Genomic DNA, 19,358 nt, shown 5'->3' with positions numbered 1-19,358 from the left:
TCCTGTGGTTATCTACCTGTTGGACCTTCAGGATAACCAGGGGCCTGGGGACTCTTCAGGGATCCTGTGGAGGACGGGAGCCAGGAATTGGCCCCTACCTGTCCTTTTTTCCCCCAGGGACATGACTTGGGAAGGGATAGGGGTGGGGAGGTCATTGTCTGCCAACGGGGTGGGGCTGGGGCTCCCCCGGGGAGGTCCTTCTCCTCTCTAAGCCCTGGTCTTGGACCTGGGTGGTTTCTGGGGACGGCAGGGAAGCTCACAACCTCTCAGCTGCTGGGAGCAGAGGGAAGGCTTGGGTTTCGAGATCTCTGGGGTCAGGGAACCTCAACAAATGCAGAGACAACTACCCCCTGAGTCCCATTGTGGCTTCCCTGGGCATTTCCCTGACACGGGGCGGGGGTGGGGAGGAGAGGGAGGACAGAACAGGAGGGGACACTTTGTTCCAGCTTACTGAGCCCCCGTGGCGTGCTGGGCGCTGACCTGAGCCATCTGCATCATGACCCCTTTAAGACCCACAGGTGAAGCCTCATTAGTCCCCAGGAGGAAATGAAGACCCCAGCGGGAAGGGGAGGTCCATGGTCAGAGCCACGAGGTGCGGAGGTGGGGCTCACACTGTGGTCCTCGGGGACATCCACCCTCAGATGGTCTCCAAATGCCCTGGAGGGAAAGAGGGAGCTGTCCCCTCCTGTCCTCTCTGTTCCTCTTACCCCAGGCCAGGTGACATCTTGTTCTAGCTTGGAGCTCAGCAGAGGGCTTCCTGACGAGTGGGGGCTTCCTGGCCTCCCGGGGGTCCACCTGGGCCTCCCGCCTTCCCTCCTGCCCCTCCTGCTGACCGGGCCACCAGGGTTCCTGTGGTGGGGTTTCCTGGTGCACAGGTAGGGCCCGGCCTGGGTGGGACGAGCAGGTGGCTGGTGACTTTCCTCTCTCCTGCCTGGCTTCAAACGTTGGTCCCCTCAGTCCCAGGTGGTGCCCTCAAGCAGGTGGGCTCCCTTCCTCGGCCTGTTTCTCCTCCCTTAAATCCTGGGCCCGTGCCTCAGAGTCATGTGAGGTATGAATCACGCACGTTCTTATTGTCCTTTTATCACCATAGGATTGTGCACATGTGGATCTTCTGTCACTTATTACCATTGTTCATACATTCCTAATCCGGGGGGGCTGGGCTGGGGCTCAGTGGCAGAGCGCTTGCCTGGCATGTGTGAGGCCCTGGGTTCGATTCTCAGCTCCGCATATAAATGAATAAAACAAAGGTCCATCAACAATTTAAAAAATTCCTGATCCAGGCCAGGTGGCTGTGATTATCTTATTGTACCTTCACATCCAACTTCAGAAACACTTAAGCTCAAAGGGGGAGACCCTTTTCTTTTTTTTGGTACCAGGGATTGAACCCAGGGGCACTTAACCACTGAGCCACATCCGTAGCCATTTTTCGTATTCTATTTAGAGACAGGGTCTTGCTGAGTTGCTAAGTGCCTTGCTAAGTTGCTGAGGCTGGCTTTGAACTCTCTGATCCTCCTGCCTCAGCCTCCCGAGTCGCTGGGGTGATAGGCGTGTGCCACCACGCCCGGCTGGGAGACACTTTTCTAAGGTCACACAGCAAGGAGTAGAGCAGGTGAAGCTGGATCCAAATCCAAATCTTAAGGACTTTGTGCCCTAAAGGCATGTGCTCTGGGCAGCATCCCAGAGATCAGGGTGTCCTCGGGTCAGCCCTGTGAGCCAAGTGCCCAGGAGGAAGCTCTGCCCTCCTCTTCTAGCCTTGTAAGCTCAGGTATTGTGTCCCCTCCCCTGGCAAATGGGGCTACTCCACAATGCCCCCCACCCACCCTGGCTAAAGTTCCTGCTTTAAGGGTAATCCTTAACCCCAGAGCCAGAGAAAACTGGATTTTAATTCTAACTTCATCTGACTGCTGTGTAACCTCAGGAAAATTGCCATACTTCTCTGAGCCTCAGTTTCTTTGCTGGAAAAATGGGATCCATGTGGCCGCTGAGAGATTCAGGAATCCACGTCACGTGCTGGCATCGTGCCTGACACACAGTGAATGCCCAGTAGCTATTTGCAATGATGAAGATGTGTACACGCGGGTGTGGCAGAAGAGGCCCGCACTTGCATGTGGGTGCGTGTGCCCACATGTGGACGTGGTGCCCGTGACAAAGGCTGGCTTGTGAGTCTGAGCCTTTACAATTTGAACGGGGGGGGGGACAGTGGGGCTGATGTATGAGGCTCTGCGTGAAAGAGACAGTGAGAGGTGGACTCGGCCACAGAAGGCCTTGGACTGGCCACTGTCACGTCCCAGATAGTCCAGTGGTCCATGCAGGTTACTGGTCATGGCCGGCTCTGCCCCGTCTCCCAGGCCTGCCTGGGCGATGGCCGTCCCCTGCCTGGAGTGCGGGGCGAGGCCTCCCTCCCTGAGCTCCCCACGAAGAGCCCCGCCCAGGGCAGGGCGGCAGTGGGGTCCAGCCCCCACCAGCAGGCCCCCTCCAAGGAGCACCAGCAGCACTGGCCACGTGCATCCCGGTCACTCTCCCGTTTTTACCCACAGACTCCTGCCCAGAAAACGAGGGAAGCCCGGGAAGGAGAGCTGCCCGGCAGCAGCCGGAAGCACCGGCGCCTCCTTGGCCAGGACCCAGGGTCCGTGTGGCCTGGGCTGTGCTGAGGGGCTGGGTCAGCGAGCAGGCCAGGGCTGGGCCCCGAGGCGGAGCACAGGTCCAGTCCAGACCCAGGCAGAGGGGGCCGGGGGACAGTGGCCGCGTCTCTCCAGGATCAGTGTTTGTGCAAGAGGAAGCCGAGCTGAGGTCCCAGCATCAGCTCTGGGGAGTCGGTCCTGGCACGGAGCCGAGCATCCATCGGCCCTGACGGTCCCTCCCTGGCCTGATGGCCCCCAGGGGTGCTCCCCCACAGAGGACAGTCGGTGAGGGCACTCAGCACGCCAAGGCCTCTCCTCTGGGCACAGCTGGAGAAGGGGTAGGACGGGGTGGGGAGCCCTGGGCTGGGGTGCGGTGGCTGAGCTCCGTGGGGACGAGCACCTGAGACCACAGCTCCCCTCGGGAGAAGGGGTGGGGCCTGGGGGACGGAGCGGCCACAGCCTCCCTCCCGTTTGGGTGTGTCAGAGGGCCTCAGGATGGACCCTCGCAGCACAGGGACAGGGCCTGGGGCCCCTGGAGAGCAGGGTTCTGTCCTGGGGAGAGCCAGGGTCCTGAGACCCCTTGGCAGCTTTGGGCACCTGCCCCAGGGAGGGGGATGAGGTGCAGCGAGGGTCTGGGCCGACCTGGAGACGGCTGGGAGAGGTCAGCTCCGGGCGGCCTGAACCTGAGCGCCAGGCTGGGTGACAGACACCTGCCTAGGAAAGTCCTTGGCTAAGGTAGATGTCACCAGGCCACGGACTCCTTTGACTTCCAAGATTGGCACTGCCCTCTCCCTGGGCCTCAGTTTCCACATCTGTGAAGAACAGATGGGACACAGGTGACGGCCAGGAACCCACTTCCCTCTGTCTGCCAACTGCCCCGAGGCCGCCTCAGCAGACTGCCCCCCAGACAAGGCTCAGACAGTGGGCGAGCTGCCGCGGCACCTGAGGCCCAGCGTGGGCAAGGACAGGGCGTCCTACCTTTTGAAGTTCACGACGCTCTTGGGGATCCCCGTGGGCGTGTTGAAGGCCGGCAGCAGCTTCTCCCCGAGCTGGATGGCCTTGCTGCGGAACACCTGGGCGACAGGACCACGGGCATCACGTCAGGAGGGCGGGCGGTCACTCCAGGAGGCCACTGCCGCAGGGTGCGCCTTCCCCGGGCTGCGGGCCCAGATGGGGAGGTGACGCTCCTGGACTCTGCAGGCAGCCAGCCCAGGTGGCAGCCTGGACCCGCAAAGGACCGGCCCCGTGGGGGTGTGGGGTGAGAGGAAAGTTAACCATTGGACAGCGTTCGCCACAGGGTCCGGGCTGGGAGGAAGGACTGTCCCTCTGATTAGAGGTAGTGGGAAGATGGAAGGAAAGCAGTCGGCTGCTCCCTGTCCACACAAAGACCCGGCAGGTGGGGCGGTCACCAATGGTCAGTGCCGCCCACTCTGTGGACACAGTGTCACAGCGGGGAATGGCAGTGTGACCTGCGTCTGCTCACTGTTTCCATTAGACACAGGGATGGAGGGCGCGGGACCCCTGTCCCCACCACCCACGTGCAGGAAGCTCCTAGGCTTTAGGTCCTGCCGGAGGCGCCAAACCGTCCCTCTGAAAGTCCAGGGTGACTCAAAAGTCCCGTGACCTTCTGCCGCGGCAGTTTCTCTCCCAGCAATTTATTCTACAGGAATAAATAATCAAGAGCGTTGCAAAGATTTAACTTTACGACTATTTACTCTGGCACTGTTTAGAATAGCTCGGGGACAGGAACACCCAGGTCTGGGCAGGTGGTTGAATTATGGCTTTCACGTCATGGAGCGCCACGCAGCCACCGAGACGATGCTGTCCGAGGACACATGGCAAAGAAAGGGTTTTTAACATGCTTAGAGGAAAGCAGTGTATTTCAACTTCAAAAAATCATTCATATGTGGATGTATGAAAAAAAGGAAGAAAATACACCAAAATATAAATAACATTCTTCTCAGAGGGGTGAACTTATGGACAAGCTTTAGATTCTTCTTTTGGTTTATCTATTTTCTGTGAAATTAAAAAAAATATTGATTTTCTTTGAGACGGGGAGTCTCACGATTGCCCAGACTGGCCTCTAACTTACGGGCTCAAGCCATCCTCCTGCCTCAGCCTCCAGAGCAGCTGGGACTACAGGTGTGCACCATACTATGCCTGGCTTGTGCAATCTTTACTAAAAAAAGAAGCCTCCATATCTGCAGTTGTGTGTTCATGGAATCCACAAACTGCAGGTGAAAAATATTAAAAACATATGCATCTGTATGGAACACGTACAGACTTTTGTCCCTCGTCATCATTCCCTACATGTCACAGTGGACACAGCATTTACATTGTATTAAGTGTTACAAGGAATGAGGGTGGTCGTGGGTTCACTCATACACCACGCCATTTTCTATCAGGGCTTGAGCATCCATGGAATTAGGCACCTGTGGGGGTTCAGGCCCAATGTCCTCAGACTCGGAGGGAAGACAGTTTTTAATGTCACTTATTTTGGACAGATGAGACTCAAGACCCTAAACAATAGCTCCTGGTGTCTTGTCACCTTGGAGCTGGGACAGCCCAGTTTGCTGACCTCCTATGGTTTTAAAACAAACCCTTGTCAAGTCCTCCCTGTGACCAAAAACTCACAGGCCACACTGCAATCCCAGTGGCTCAGGAGGCTGAGGCAGGAGGATCATGAGTTCAAGGCCAGCCTCAGCAACTTGTCGAGGCCCTAAGTGACTTAAAATAAAAAGTAAAAAGGTCCGGGGATGTGGCTCGGTGGTTGAGCACCTCTGGGTGCACTGGGAAGTGGGGAGGGATCTCCCAACGCTCTGGGTACGGGTTTGAGGCCTCCAAGGGTGGGGCAGTCCTCACTCTGAGGAGGAGGGAAGGGCTGCGTGGGGCTGGCAGCCACGGACCAGAGAAGATAATACTGTCCAGCACCCGACGATGGGGCCCCCAAGTGGGCCCTGGGACCAGCCACATCCGAGTGCAGGGGCTCGTGGCTCCACAGAACCGCGGGGCCTGCCCTCGGGGGCCTCTAGTCTTGGCCCGGCTGAAGCCACGGTGCAGTGCTCCGAAGGCCCTGGGTCTCCGGGAGGCTCCTCATCTCTTGGTTTGACCCCAGGGGCTGCAGCAGTGAGCAAAGGAGCCCCCAGAGCTCCAGCAGATGTGAGGACACGGCAGCTGTCGGACCGTCTTGGTCCCGAGGACGCCAAGCTCGCCAGTGAACCACGTCCCCTCCTTTGAGAGGCCCCAGAAGCCTCGCTGCTGGCAGGGCGGGGGGCTTCGTGAGTGAGGACAGGAGTGAGCCCCTGGGGACAGAAGGCGGGTCCCCCACCCCGGCCATCTTGGAAGGAGTGAGACGCGCTGGTGTCCTGTCCACACACCGTCAGTCCTTGCCATGACTTGGGAAGGTGCTGACCCACTTTGAGGATGGGACAACTGAGTCTCAGAACTGACGTTCCCAAAGCTGCAGAGCTAAGTGGCTCGCTCCAGGACAGGGGTGGGAGAGGCCAGCATGGGTACACCCTGTCCAGTGGGAAGGGCACCGGGGGGCCCTGAGGGCTCTTTCCAGTGGCCACTCAGCAGCTGTGTGACCCTGTCCTGTCTCTGAGCCTTGGTTTCCCCGTCTGCCCCCACGGTGGGGGCCGGCACCCTGGCTGCCTCCCAAGGCTTTCTGGCAATCAGCTGGGGCTGTCCGGGACTGAGCGTGCCCCCATCGCTGGGCACTGCCCAGTCACGCTGCCTTCTCAGAACGCCTGGTCTCGGCAAGACTGGTCAGGGCCACACAGGGGTCTCCAGCGGCTTCCTCTGAAGGCAGCCTCAGCCTAGGAGGAGTCTTGGGGGCCTCAACACCGATTCCACAAATACTCATGGGAAACATTAAAGAACGGAGAGACCACGTCGGGCTGAGAGAGGACGGAGGGAGGCCCAGGCAGGCGTGGCTGAGCCCTGGTGACAACTAGTGACAGGAGAACCACGGGGTCAGGAGTCAGGCCCAGCACCCCCTTCAGTGGCTCAGGGACGTGAGTCTTAGTTTCCACATCTGCAAGTCACTGATAACCCTTATCAGCCACCTATGCCACGAGGCCACCAGCCTGACCCACGGACCCCCAAACCAGCCCCATGAGCCCCAAGCAGCTGCCATCCCACCCTCCCTTGCATCCCCTCTCCCCACCACAGCCAGCCAGGGAGACGGCAAAGACCCGTGAAGCATGAGTGCCTGTTTCCTGCTCCTTCTGTCATTTTCCTGTCCTGAGGTTTTCAAATAAAATTCAGTCTTCGGGTGGCTCAAAGCCGAGGGCTCTGTCTACAATTTTTTTTTTGACAAATTGGTACAAGCAGTAATCTCTGCTGAGGGGATTAGGCTTGACAGAGAGAGGCCCGAAGCAACTGGGGAGATAAAGCTCTGTCGCCTCTAAACTCCCGACTGTGGCCCTGCCCTGCAGCAGGTGAAGGGGGGCGAAGCGACTGCAGACAGCAGCGTGGGGGGGGGTCTTGCTGTGGCTGCCTGGCCCACCTCCAGCTCCCCCGGCCCACGTCCCTGGGTGCAGGGGAGGGGGCAGGAGAGGGACCTGAGCACCCGGCCCCAGCGCAGGGACCTGCTGGGCCACAGGGAACACCCACACAGTGACCTGAGTTCTGGGGACAGTGCCCACCTCACCGCCTGACACCAGGGCTGTGCAGGAGCTCAGGAGGAGGAGGAGGAAGCCCCCTTTCTCTACAGGATCCAGGAGAATCAGGCTCTGGCACTGTTGGCCGGGACAAGCCCTCCCCCAGCCCAGAGAGGGGATCACGAGCGTCCCACTTTGGGCTGGTGATAAGGGAAGGGACTTGTGCAGGCCACAGCAGGGAGCGTGGGGTGGGAGGAGGTCCTGGTCTCCCTGTGGGGCTCTGCCTTCAGGTGGGGGCGTCTGGCTGGCCGTGGAGTGTGACCGAGCCAGGGTCCCCGCGGTGGAAACGTGACAACCCTGCTCTCGGCTTTCTGGGTCCTGAGAACCAGCCTCATGCAGACACCAGCAGCTGCCTGCGAGGGGAGCCGCGAGGACTCGGAGCATCCGCTACCGACTGGGGGCCCGTGGGGCCCTGGGCGGCAGAGAGCGGGAGGAGGCTTCAGGGGAACCCGTCCTCTCGGGGCTCACGGTGGCCCCTGGGCAGATCTCTGCCCCCTTGAAACCGTTTTTCCCATTGGGGAGAGGAAGGGCTAGGACAGGGTGCTCGCTAGAGCCCTGTCCAGCGGGGATGGTCCCGGGGACTGGGAGGCCCACTCACCTCTTCCCCTGTCAGGTAGAAGGCCGAGAGCAGCCCTCCGATGTAGCGGATGTTCACCTCGAACAAGGACGCTTCCCCGGTCTGCAGGACACAAGGCAGGACACAGTGAGCAGGGATCCCGAGGCCTCACTGAAGCCCCCACTGCACCCCCAACCTGGGCCTGGCTCCAGGGCACCCCCAGGGGGCCAGGCCAGGCCCAGGTTTCATAGCAAAAGTCGGTGGGGCTTAGCACCTGCCTGGGTTTGCTACTGAACCTTTAACAGCATTCCAAATAAACACTGGGCTTGGCTTCTGTCCCCAACCCTTGCCAGAGGCCACCAAAGTTACGCCTGGCTGTGCTCCACGGAGCTGGAGGAAGCTCAGCCCAAGGGGAGGCAAATCCTCTTCTAGTCGGGGCCTCTCCTCCCTTCTCTGGAGGCAGACCCTGGGGTAGCGGGAGAAGGGACAGGGCCTTCCCGGGTGACCGGCAGGGCCAGGGCTGAGTGGGAGGTGCCAGGCAGAGGCGTGGCCTGCAATTTCTCAGACCTCCGCTCCTGAGAGCGCGGGACACACCCACAGCTGTCTCCATCACGTTGGGACTGCAAATCAGGGGTTTGGAGACTCCACGCCAAGGACCAGGTCTGGGTTAACATCCCACACGACCCCCTAACATGGCGGCGAGACAATCCCCCTTCCCTGCCCCGGTCTCCTCATCTGCAAAACAGGCTGTGGCGCCTCCCAGAGAGGGTGGCTGGGAGACTCGGTGCTGCGGGCAAGTGTGCCCAGAGCAGGGCATGGCCTTCAGAGCGGAGCCTGCGGCCACCTTCCTTGACCCCAGGGCTCTGGGAGGCAGCTGTCTGCACCACAGTTTATCACCGGTGGCCACGAGCGCGGGCAAAGCCAGCTCTCTTCAGCCTCAGTGTTTGTGAGGTCAGATGAGCAAGCCACCGTTCAAAGAGGTGACCCTGCCTGGCTTTCTTCTGGGATACTCCCAGGCTGCCTGGGTGTGCCCAGGACCCTCGGCTCCCTGGGCAGCTTTCCAGATGTCCCTACGTCACTCCAGTCCACAGAGGGGGGAGCAGGGGAACGGGAGCATGTGCTCAGGCCACCTCCAGATGTCCCCACCCAGCCTGTGCTAGCGAGCTGGCCCCTCCCGAGGCAGAGCCGCGCTGTTGGGCTGAGGCGCGTAGGGCTGTGAGTCCTGCTCCCCTTCCATCTGCCTCTCACTCCCCAGGTTCTGGCACGTGGCTCCGCCGCGGTGAGCGGAGACCCCTGGGACACGGCCGGGAGATCTACGGGCCAGGCCTGGCCTTCAGGGCTCTCGTGCCGTCTGGACCCAGTGCCATCCTCTCCAGGAGGCTTTTGGCCTTGACCAGGGGAGCCCGTGAGAATGGGAACCACGAGGGACCTGGGCCTGGCCGTGGCCCTCTGACTGGCTGCCCCGCCACACCCATCCAGAGAGCTGGCCACGTGCCCCCCATAAAGCCACGTCTGCCTTGCTGCCCTGAGTGACAGATTCAGCCCTGGAACAGCCTGGGTAGAAGCAACACTCCCCAGAGGAGTAAGAGCCCATCTCATGGGGAGGAGGGGGATGGCCATAGCATCTTACCTCCCAGGAAAGGATGCCAGACCAGGGAGATGTCCCCACCTCAAGGCTGGACTCAGCATGGAGTCCTCTACAGTCCTGACTCTGGGACTGTTCTGCTGTGCAGCCTTGGGCAAGGCCCTTGACATCTCTGGGTCAGAGACTCAGGGTGGAACTGGTCACTGATGGGCAGGACCCCTTTGGCCTGAATACCGAGGGCCTCGACTCACCACGTTCAGGTGGAAGTAGTTTTCCACCCAGGCCTTGGCCTCCTGGAACTCCTCCTTCAACTCCATGAGGTAGAGGGTGTCAAGGGAGTCGATGATGGTCGCCCCGTTGAGGCCGCCTGCAGGCAGAATCGAAGATGTGAACTGGGTCGCTCTCGTCCTTTCCACCCCCAACTAGACAAGCCACGGTCCCAGCGCTCCTTCATGCCCGGGCAGACTCCAAGGCATGACCCAGGGGGATCTCCAGTGTCCCCAGCAAAGGCGAGGCTGGGACCCAGTGTCTCCCTGTGAGCTGCTTCCTGGTGGGGCCTGCAGAGGCGGGGGTGGGAGACCAGGTGCCAGGCCGAGCCAGACCTCGGTCCACTCCTCTGTGGGTCAGCAAGTCACCTCAGGGCCGGTCGGGCACAGCTCTGCTCCGCTGAGCGTGGCAGACACAGACCGTGACAAGCGTGTCTGTCCCGGGACCTCATCCCCCTGCCTGCTTAGTCCTGAAGGAAGGAGGATGGTGCAGACGCTAATGGGGTGCTGCAGGACTGCATGTGGGGGGCTCCAGGTCCTGCAGCGGAGGGAGGGGTCACAAATGGTAACTTGAACCTACAGCGGGACACCAGGCAGCCACCCGCTCAGTGAAGTGGACTGTTTATTTCCTGGGAGAGAAGCCCTGGCATCTCTTAGGTAAGAAAGAAAGAAGAGCCGCAGTGTGATCTCTTTATTGTAAACCAAAGTGTCAAGTGTGTGTGCACCACGCGGCCAGGCAGGGTGTGCCCCGGGGAATACCTGAATATCCGAGCGCTGGGCTTGCGGGTGTTTATTTCTTTAGTTTGTGGCTTATTTGTGATTACTGTTGTTGTTGTTGGTGGTGGTGGTACCAGGGACTGGACCCAAAGGTGCTCAACCACTGAGCCGCATCCCCAGCCCTTTTTCACTTTTTTATTTGGACACAGAGTCTCACTAGGTTGCTTACAGCCTCGCTGAATTACTGAGGCTGGATTTGAACCTGTGATCCTCTTGCCTCAGCCTCCCGAGCCACTGGGATTAGAGGCGTGCGCCCTGTGCCTGGCCTCGCAGGTTATTTTTAAAGGCATAAACTCATTTCTATTTTTTTAAGAAACGAAGTTGGGCAAAGACTTCAATCAAAGGCATAAAACAAAGACCTCATGGTCACTCTCGCCGTAGGACAGCGACTACACAAGGAGGCTACGCAGCTGTCCCCGCCGCTGGGTGAGACTCTCCTGGCAGTAAAGGTTGAGATAACTGTGAAGGAGTTTTCCTTTTGTGAAGGAGGCAGGAGAACAAGGAGGGGGACCTGCCACACCCAGAGGCCTTCAGAGTGGAGGAGGCGGGGAGGGAGGAAGCCGGCCTGGTGCCCTCTGGGGGCTCCTAGAAGAGGTGGCTGCCTCGCATTCACAGCTGACAGCCGAGTCACTGCAGGCGGTAGAAATTTCCTTTGGGGACCAGAGTACAGTTGTCCCCTGGTTTCCTTGTGGGGACTGACTCCAGAACTCCCCTTGGATATCAAAATCTGCGAATGCTCAGGCCCCTGATGTAAAATGGCGTAATAGATACAATGTGCGATATTTGCATATGACCTGACCTGCCCACCTCCCGCACACGGAGATCACCTCTAGGTATCGTGCAAACGGGACGTAAATGCATTGTACCGCATTGTTTAGGGGAGAAAAATCAGTCCGTTCAGGACAGATGTTGGTTTTTTCCCACACAGTTTCACCTGCAGTTGGTTGAATCCATGGATACATGACCTGGGGACACAGGGGCCTAAGAGCTGTAACTGTCCCCACAGTGACCTCCTTGCAGAGGTCGAAAGCACTGAGTCACAGGCTCTGCCCTCCTGGAACTGCAGAGCCGACGGCCCGCTGGACTCCGGGCAGGCTTTGGGTGTCTCTGGGTTCAGCTGGCACCTGGCTCCCTCCCGGGCGCCTCCCTAACTGCCCACCTGTGTGGGCTTTGCAGACAGGGAATCCTGAAACCCAGCCGCGGCCAGGCAAGCGCTGACCATGGGCACGGCCTGGAAGGGACCCCGAGAGAGGAGGCTGGGAGGAAGAGGAGGTCGAGGGTGAGAGATTGCATCTCCGGAAGGGGGGCTGGCCCTGGCAGGAGGGGACCCCGGGAGGGTGGGTGACGGGGGCGCAGTCATGGCTCTCCTCTTAGCTGGCTTAGGTATGAGGTTGAAGTGAACTTCTAGAAGGTCAGCCGCCCCCACCTCCAGGATTGGCAGGAAACACCCCAAAGCCAGACAGGGGCGCCTTTCCTGGTTTGTCCCTGCTGCCTCTCCCACAAGTGTCAGGGACCCACGAGGTCCTGGGAAGGACTACCCTCTGGAGGGGCTCAGGACAGGGAGCTGAGGGACAAAGCAAGGCTGCAGCAAGCCCCTGGCCCCAGCCTGCCACACCCCAGCTGTATAGCAAGGGTCTCCTGCTACCCCGCAGGGCTGCGGACCTGAGGGTTTAAGGGCCTGGAGGGACTTTGAGCTCCTGCTATGTCACCCCTTCATCTTACAGCTGAGGCCCCCAGGGAGGGAAGGGGATGCATCCAAAATTAGGCTGAAGGAGGCCCGGCCCAGGCCCAGCCAGTGCAGGCTCCCTGCCGCACACGTGGCCCCTGGAGCTCTGCAGACAGCGTTGGCTCTGACTGCCCGCCGCCCGCCACGCCAGTCAGCTCCAGCGGGGCCAGAAGTCTCCGCGGTGGTTCTTCGAGGGGCGGCAGAGGATCTGATTTCTGAATCCTGCCCTGGCTGATTGTGTTTTGATTCCACAGGGCTTCTGTTCCCCGGGCCAGGCCTGGAGGGCAGCCAGGGCTCCTCGTGACCAGCTCTGCCCTGTGACATCTCCGGGGACACTTGAGGTGGCCGGCTGAGAAGTGGCTTGCTGAGGTTTGTTGGCAAGGTCCTGCCCCTGCTCTGGGCACCTGGATCATTTTTGTGGTTGGTCTCCCCCCGCATCCTACCCCAGCACATAGCTGGGCTCGCGTCCAGAAAGCCACTTACTGGGGAGCCTTTCATCTCAGGCCAGAGGTTGCCCCGAGGCCAGGCTAGGCAGGAGAGAAGGCCCTGCCCCGATTCCACCCTATCTGCTGCCTGGGGCAGCTCCCAGTCGGGGTGAGAGACAGGTCCTTTAGTCAGCAGGCCCCTGGCTCGTGGGCAAAGGACCAACACAAACCACACAGCAGCCGGGAGCCTTCGCTGGGGCTGGAGGGCCACTCTCCCAGCCCCAGTTTGGAACCTCATGGATCACAAAGGACAACTTGGCTCCCCTCCTGCGTGCTCCGTGGGCTCTGCGCCCCTCTAACTAGGCTCTGAGCTCAGGGGACTCAAGGCTCCTGCTGACTCTCTCGCCCCTTCCTGCCAACCCTGCAGTTGTGTCTTCAAGCAGCCCCAAGGGCCACAGTCCCCAACCCAACAGGCCACGCGCCACTCCCACGGCCTCTTCTACCCACTCTGGTAGGAGCTGCCTCCCGGGTCCCCCCAGAGCTGGCTGCCGGCAGGCCCTTCCCATCTCCGTCCTGGGGCTCAAATCCCAGCTCCCCCTCCAGAGAAGCCGTCCAGCCCCTGCCCCCGCCCCTGCGCACCCCCACCTTCAGCACAGGAGCCCCGTCCCCAGCTCGCTCTGAAGGCCACCGCTCCTCTACCTGTGCCTCCCATCGGCTGGCCTCTAGTCTGCCCCAGAGTCCCGCCCGCCCGCCCGGGAGGCAGCTGTGGAAGGCGGAGGGCAGGAGCCAGGCGGCCGGCTGTGCCTGGGGCTGGCTATGGGCCCGGCCTCCGGCTCAGCCTCAGGCCGTCCTCCGGCTCCTCCTCCAGACTGTGGTGCTCCTTCCCAGCCCTCGGCGCTTCCCTGGGCTCTGTCTGTGGCCTCTGCTCTGCCTCCCCTCTTCCCTTCGTGGTCCCCCCGCCCCGTGCTGATGACAGTGCCCAGGTTTAAGTCCCCAGTAGTGCCCATGCCTGGTGCCCGGGCTCACACCCACCTCCCCACCCACATTTTCACCCGAAGGTCCTCGGGCATCTGACGTCACTGTCGCCTCAGTCTTCCCACCGGGGTTGGTGCCCACCGTGGTCCCAGAGCCAGGTCTCGGCTGCCGCTCGCCCCTCACCAGTCCTGCGGACCTCCCCTTCTCACTTCCTCCTGCTTCCACTTAGGCCCCTTCTCTCAGAGTCACTCCTGGCTGAGCCCTGGGCTTCCCGTGCCCTCCCTGCCACTCCTCTGCTCGCACCCCAGGGGCTCCCTGTGATGCAGTCCTTCCAGCCACCCCCAGGGCCCCTCTGGCCTCCCCTCCCTCTCCCCTGCCCTGCCTCCTCCTCCGCTCCTGGAGCACTCCGCTCCTGAAGGCCTACCGCCAGCTCCTTCCTCATGCCCCACCGCCACAGGGTTCTGGGGACAGCGCTCCTCCAGCTGCTGTGCCCCAGGCTCCTGATTCTCCTCGTGGCCTGCAGTACAGGCGTCCTCCCTGGATCTGCTCTCTGTCTGCTGTCCGTCTTCAGGGCCTCTGTGGCCTGGTTCATAAGAATTGGCCCCTGCCCCAGGCAGGGAGGGCTCCGCAGGGACCGACGCTCATTCACTTTCCCAGTGCCTGGCTACACCCGCGGGCTCCGAGGCTGGTCAGGAAATCTGCCAGGCTGCACACGCTGAGCCCACCTTGCGGTGACAGTGGTGACCACGCCCAGGGCAGAGCTGACTCGCTACCTCAGGGGCTAGTCCCCATAGACAAGGACACCTTCTCCCCACCTGAGGGCGGCCTGGCCAGGGTGACCAGGTGTGCCCAGACCATGCCTTGCACAAGCTTCCCATCCAGAGCGCGTCGAAGTCTCTAGAGGGGAGACAAACCTCCTTCTCCACAGCTGCCACCTGCCTCCTGGACGTGGCCTGTATCCACTGGCGGACCGTGAAGTTGAGGAAGTTTTATGCCATGTTCTAGCAGCAAAGTGGAACAGGCCAGGCTGGCCACTCCGGCTCTGGGAAGGGCACGTAGAAGGGAAAAAAAGTACCCAAGGCACAGCCTGTTACCACCGTATCCCAGAGCTACGCATAAATGGGCCACATTTAATTAATGACGTAGGCACAGAGGGTTCCTTGGTCTGCAAAGAAACAACACACGTTTTTCTCCATTTCCAAAGAGACTGACGTGGCCATGTGGCCGGTCTTTTTTTTCAAAGATGGCGGTCATAGCGTCTCCCACCGCAGGAGGAGGAGGCTCTTCTTGTTGCAGTGACACCTCCAAAGTCACACAGCAGAGCAGGACACAGCTGTGACCTAAGCCAGCCTCTGGACCACATGATCTTGCCCCAGGGGCAGGTGGCTCCTGGCGAGCAGCTGTGGAGAAGGAGGTTTCTCTTCCTTCCAGAGACCCACGTGCTCTGGACAGGAAGCTTGTGCGAGGCATGTTTGGGCACACCTGGTCACCTGGCCAGGCCGGCCACAGATGGGGAGAAGCTGTCCTTGTCTATTGGCACCTCCCTTCCCCCTGCCCACCCCTCTGCTGTAACCACGAGCAGAGCTTCGCTGTCCCGGGAGCCCCAGGGGCAGTGGCTGGGGCTAGCTCTCCCAGGGGCCCTGGTGTCCCCCGCAGGCCAGGCACCAAGAAGGCGGGAATGAGGGCCTGCTGAGGGGGTGGAGGCCAGCGGAGCATCGAGGGCAGTGTCCTGCCAACAAGGCCAAGTGTGGAGACCCGCCCCAGAGAGGCCATCAGAGGGATGGAAGGGCAGCCCCGGACCTCAGGGCCCTGGCGGAACTAATGGCTTCCCACCCTCTGCAAAAAGCTGTGGTGCTTTGCCGCCCAGCCGGCCAGAGGCCATCTGCCATGGCTGACAGCTGGACGAGGGCTGTGTGACGGGGCCGGCCATGGTTCACGGAACCTCTAGTCGGGGAACAGGCTGCATTTGTAAGGTGTTGGTGTTTGTTAATTTTTAAGCAAGAGCTGAGGGTCTTCTGACGTGGAAACTGCGTTAGAAAAACTCCTGACGGTGTCGAAAACAGCCCTGAACTGCCTTCATCCTGACACAGCTCTGTGGGGCCTGCATGTTGCTGTGACACCTCCAAAGTCACACAGCAGAGCAGGACACAGCTGTGACCTAAGCTAGCCTCTGGACCACATGGTCTTGCAGGCGTCCTGTAAGGCAGCTGAGGTAGGGGAAAGAGCATGGATTCTGGAGCCAAACAGACCCTGGTTCCAACCCCATCCTGTCCCTTCCTGGCTGTGTGACTTTGGGCAACTGACTTGACCTCTCTGGGCCTCAAAGACTCCTTTTTTGAATGTCATGGTGATGTGTTCAGACAAATGCACACAAAGAACTCCCCCTGTGCTCCCCAGCACTCAGCAGGCACTCAGAACAGGAGAACATGAGCCGCCCAGCATACAGGAGGCGCTCACTGCTGCACAGGGCTGTTAACTTAAGGCTCAGTTCCAGTGGAAAAAGCCCCTGGCTGTGGCCAAGTTTTAGAAGCCCTGCAGACGCCTGGCCCAGCAGGGCAGGACGCATGGCCTCATGCTGGGCAAACGAGGACGTGTGGGCCCCGAGGTGGGCAGGATTGGGGGGCACCAGCTGCAGGGTTGAGGGGCCCGGGGTGGTCGCAGGACCCTCCCCACCTCTGGGGGAAAGAGCTAGTGTCAAAACTCTTGGCTCCTGGTCCCAGCAGATGTCAGCGCAGCCACCGCTCTGGGAAGCTCCTGAGGAGAGGCCCAGAGTCCCTGCCCGCTCTGGCCTGCTCCTGTCCGGTAAATCTGGTGACTCAGGTGACGCTTCCCTCCTCCCCACCTCTTTGGGGGCGAGACCCCTGCACCCTCAACCTTGGGCTTTTCTCTGGGACTGGCTTTGGCTCCTCCGTGGGGACTAAACGCCGCTCGGCCAGGAGACGTGCTCGGGGATGGGTGGAGAGGCCGCGGGCAGAGGGTGAGACAGGCTGGCATCCTGGGGCCTGCCCTGCTCTGGCCTGTCACCACGAGAGGCAGCCCCGTGGGCCCCGGTCCAGCGAGCACATGCACGGGGCAGACGTGGACCCAGCCGAGCTGCTGCTCGCTGCCGGCCACTCCTGGGGGGTCATTTGCTGTGCAGTGTCACTGTGAAGTGGCTGACTGACACAAGGCCCCAACAGCCCTATCGCTTCATAAGTCCGTCCGTGTCCTCCCTCTCCCGGACTACTGAGTCTGTGTGGCCCACCCTCTCCAGCTGTCCCCTCTGCTTGGCAGAACCTCCTCCAAGCAAAATGTCCCGGCCATGACCCGAGCCAGTGTCCACTCTGATGAAAGGCCACCTCTCCCAGGGAAGCACCCCTCCCCCTCTTGGCCTGAGGCTTTGCTCCTGAGAACTTTGGGACCAAGGTAATCCTTAGGGTCATTTGTGGCCTTTTCTCAAGTTCTCCCCGGCAGGGGGTGTCTTCAGAACTGGGAGACCCCACAGATCCAGTGTTGGGGTCTGTGGAATGACAGGGGACCCTCGCCCACTGCCTCTGGGCGAGCAGGCCTTCCTGACTGGCCTGAGGTGCTGGAGGCCACTCCACGGTGGCCCAGGGTCCTGGCCCGGGGCAGACAGCCCAGAGGAGGTTTCGAGGAACGTGGAATTCTCAAGTTCAACTGCCATCTCGCACAGGTCCCTCTGATCCTCGTGACAGTTCTAGGACTGTTGCTCTTTGGCAGATGAGGAGCGGGGCCTCGGGGAAGGACGTCACCTCCAGACCCTTCACCCCCCCAGGTACCTCGGATGCCGGCTGTGTACCAGGCCCAGAGCGCCATGGTGGGGACAGGAGCCGGGCCACCGCGCCAGGTCATGGTGGGGGACGAAGGCACCAGAGGACACTGGAGCAGACGCGGTCTCCTCGCTGCCTACACACGTGCCACAGAGAAGGGGAGCATTGGGACGGGGGCTCGGTTCCGATGGGGAGCCGCGGCTGGAGGGGGCTGCACCCAGAGGCCGGGGTGCTCCGAGGGGAGGGTGAGACAGGACAGGGGGTGACAGCACAGAGAAGGCCCAGGTGGGAGGCTCGATGTGCTCCGGGGACAGAAGGGGAGTCGGCAATGAGGAGAAAAGGAAGGCAGAGGATGGGGACAGGGCCCAGACTGACCCTCAGGAAGACTGGTCGGGGTGGCACAGGGACTGCGCCTGACCGTCTGCTGTGGGGAGTGTGGCGGGAGCACAGCCAGGAGGGACCCCGCGCAAAGCTGCCCGTCTTGGTCTGGTAAGAGCCCACAGAACCCGGGGATGGGGAAGAGACCTGCCTAATGCCCCAGGGCAGCTGGAGGCCACGCAGCTGGGCAGCCGCCAACCCTGGGTACATGGGTCAGAGAGTCCGGCCAGACTGCAGGGCCTCCTCAGCTCTGTGGGGGGAGCCTGCAGCTGCCTCTGACCACGCTGGGCCCCCCAGGCCCAGGGCACAGAGTTCCCATGCCCCCTGGGGCCACCTGTGGCCACACAGAGCCATGCACAGATCACAGAGTGCGGCCTAGGAGCAGAGCCAGAGGCACAGATGCAGGCGCGGCTCAACAGCCAGAAGAGCAGCCGAGAGGCCCTGCGCCCCCCAGGACACGGAGGTGCCAGGGCCAGGCCCTGGGGACAAAAAGAATCCAAGTCTGGGTCTGCTACTTCCTGTGCCTCTGTCTCCCCATCCACATAACGGGAACAGTGACGTCCCCACCCTGCCAACCGGCTGAGGGCCAGAGATCCAGAAATGCTGGCCGCGGCCCCATGGCAGCATCGGTGTCATAGAGCAGGAAACGGTGGCTTAGACAACCGGGTGGCTTTCCAGTGCGATGCTGGGGAGCCAGGGCTGGACGTGGGCTGCTGGACACGAGCCCCAGGTGGGGCCTGGCCCTTCCTCCTTCCTGGGGTCGCCATGTCCCCTCTCTGGCAGGCACTGCCTGTGTGTAAGGAGCTGGCGCCTCTCCCCGCGGGGTCCGGGGATCCTCTGCGGGACCCTCACTGTTTCGCCTGGGCCAGCAGCGCCCCTTCCTGCCTGAAGCCTGTGCTGACCCCGGGGACGCATCCTCCCCGCACCGTTCCCGGCCCCTCCGCTCCTGGTACAGGCCGGCTCACGGCAGGTGGGGGCCTGGGGAGGCAGAGACCTAGCCTGGTCACCTCTGGAACCCTCACAGAACTTAGCAGGACGCTGGTTGCCCGGGAGGCTCTGAGTCACGTGTGCGGAATTAACCTGGAGAGCGACGGGGAGCCGGGAGCACCCGCTGCCTCTCCATCGGCCGAGGCAGACCCACCGACTCACTCCCAGCATGAGGAGCGGGGGGCGGTGGTCCAGCTCCACACAGACCTGGGCCTTCCCTTTCCTGGCTCCAGAGTCCCCTTCCAGAATCTAACAGAAGCTTCTCTACCTCCCTCCCTTCGCCGGAAAGATACTTGCACACATTTACCATCTCATCAGCATCCACCCTGCGGCCCCCATCCTCCTCTGTGAAACGGGGATGATGTCCATTACCAATCAGCCGGGGCTCACAGGTGTGCAAGTTTGCTCTTTATATGTCCCTGGGTCACGGGGGGTGCCTGTGAGTCACCTTTGAGTTTTCAGAGGCACCTGTGATTATTAGGGAAAACACAGGCTACTAGTCAGACAATACTGAACCTTGGCTGTAGGGCTTCCTAGCTGGGTGACCACCACCCAATGACTTAACCTCTCTGGGCCAGTAGGGAGTCTGCACCTGTCAAACAGAACCAATAATACCAGCCTTGGAGAT

The 19,358-nt window shown here is 61.0% G+C and overlaps 1 protein-coding gene across 4 annotated transcripts in view; it reads right to left on the bottom strand.

The window, feature by feature from the left end:
• The window catches only part of Man1c1 (mannosidase alpha class 1C member 1), a 117,153-nt gene that overhangs the window by 19,846 nt on the left and 77,949 nt on the right, over positions 1-19,358 (bottom strand). For all 4 annotated transcript variants that reach the window (XM_071617497.1, XM_027937103.2, XM_071617496.1 and 1 more), the window contains 3 exons: positions 9,678-9,793; positions 7,884-7,964; positions 3,600-3,694 (listed from right to left, as the gene is read on the bottom strand). In XM_071617497.1, coding sequence (XP_071473598.1) covers positions 3,600-3,694; positions 7,884-7,964; positions 9,678-9,793 — 292 coding nt within the window. The remainder of the gene's footprint in view (positions 1-3,599; positions 3,695-7,883; positions 7,965-9,677; positions 9,794-19,358) is intronic.

The sequence above is a fragment of the Marmota flaviventris genome, chromosome 10 (genome assembly GCF_047511675.1).
Source record: "Marmota flaviventris isolate mMarFla1 chromosome 10, mMarFla1.hap1, whole genome shotgun sequence".
In the NCBI taxonomy this organism is placed as follows: domain Eukaryota; kingdom Metazoa; phylum Chordata; class Mammalia; order Rodentia; family Sciuridae; genus Marmota; species Marmota flaviventris.
This window is presented reverse-complemented; position numbering and strand designations above follow the sequence as displayed.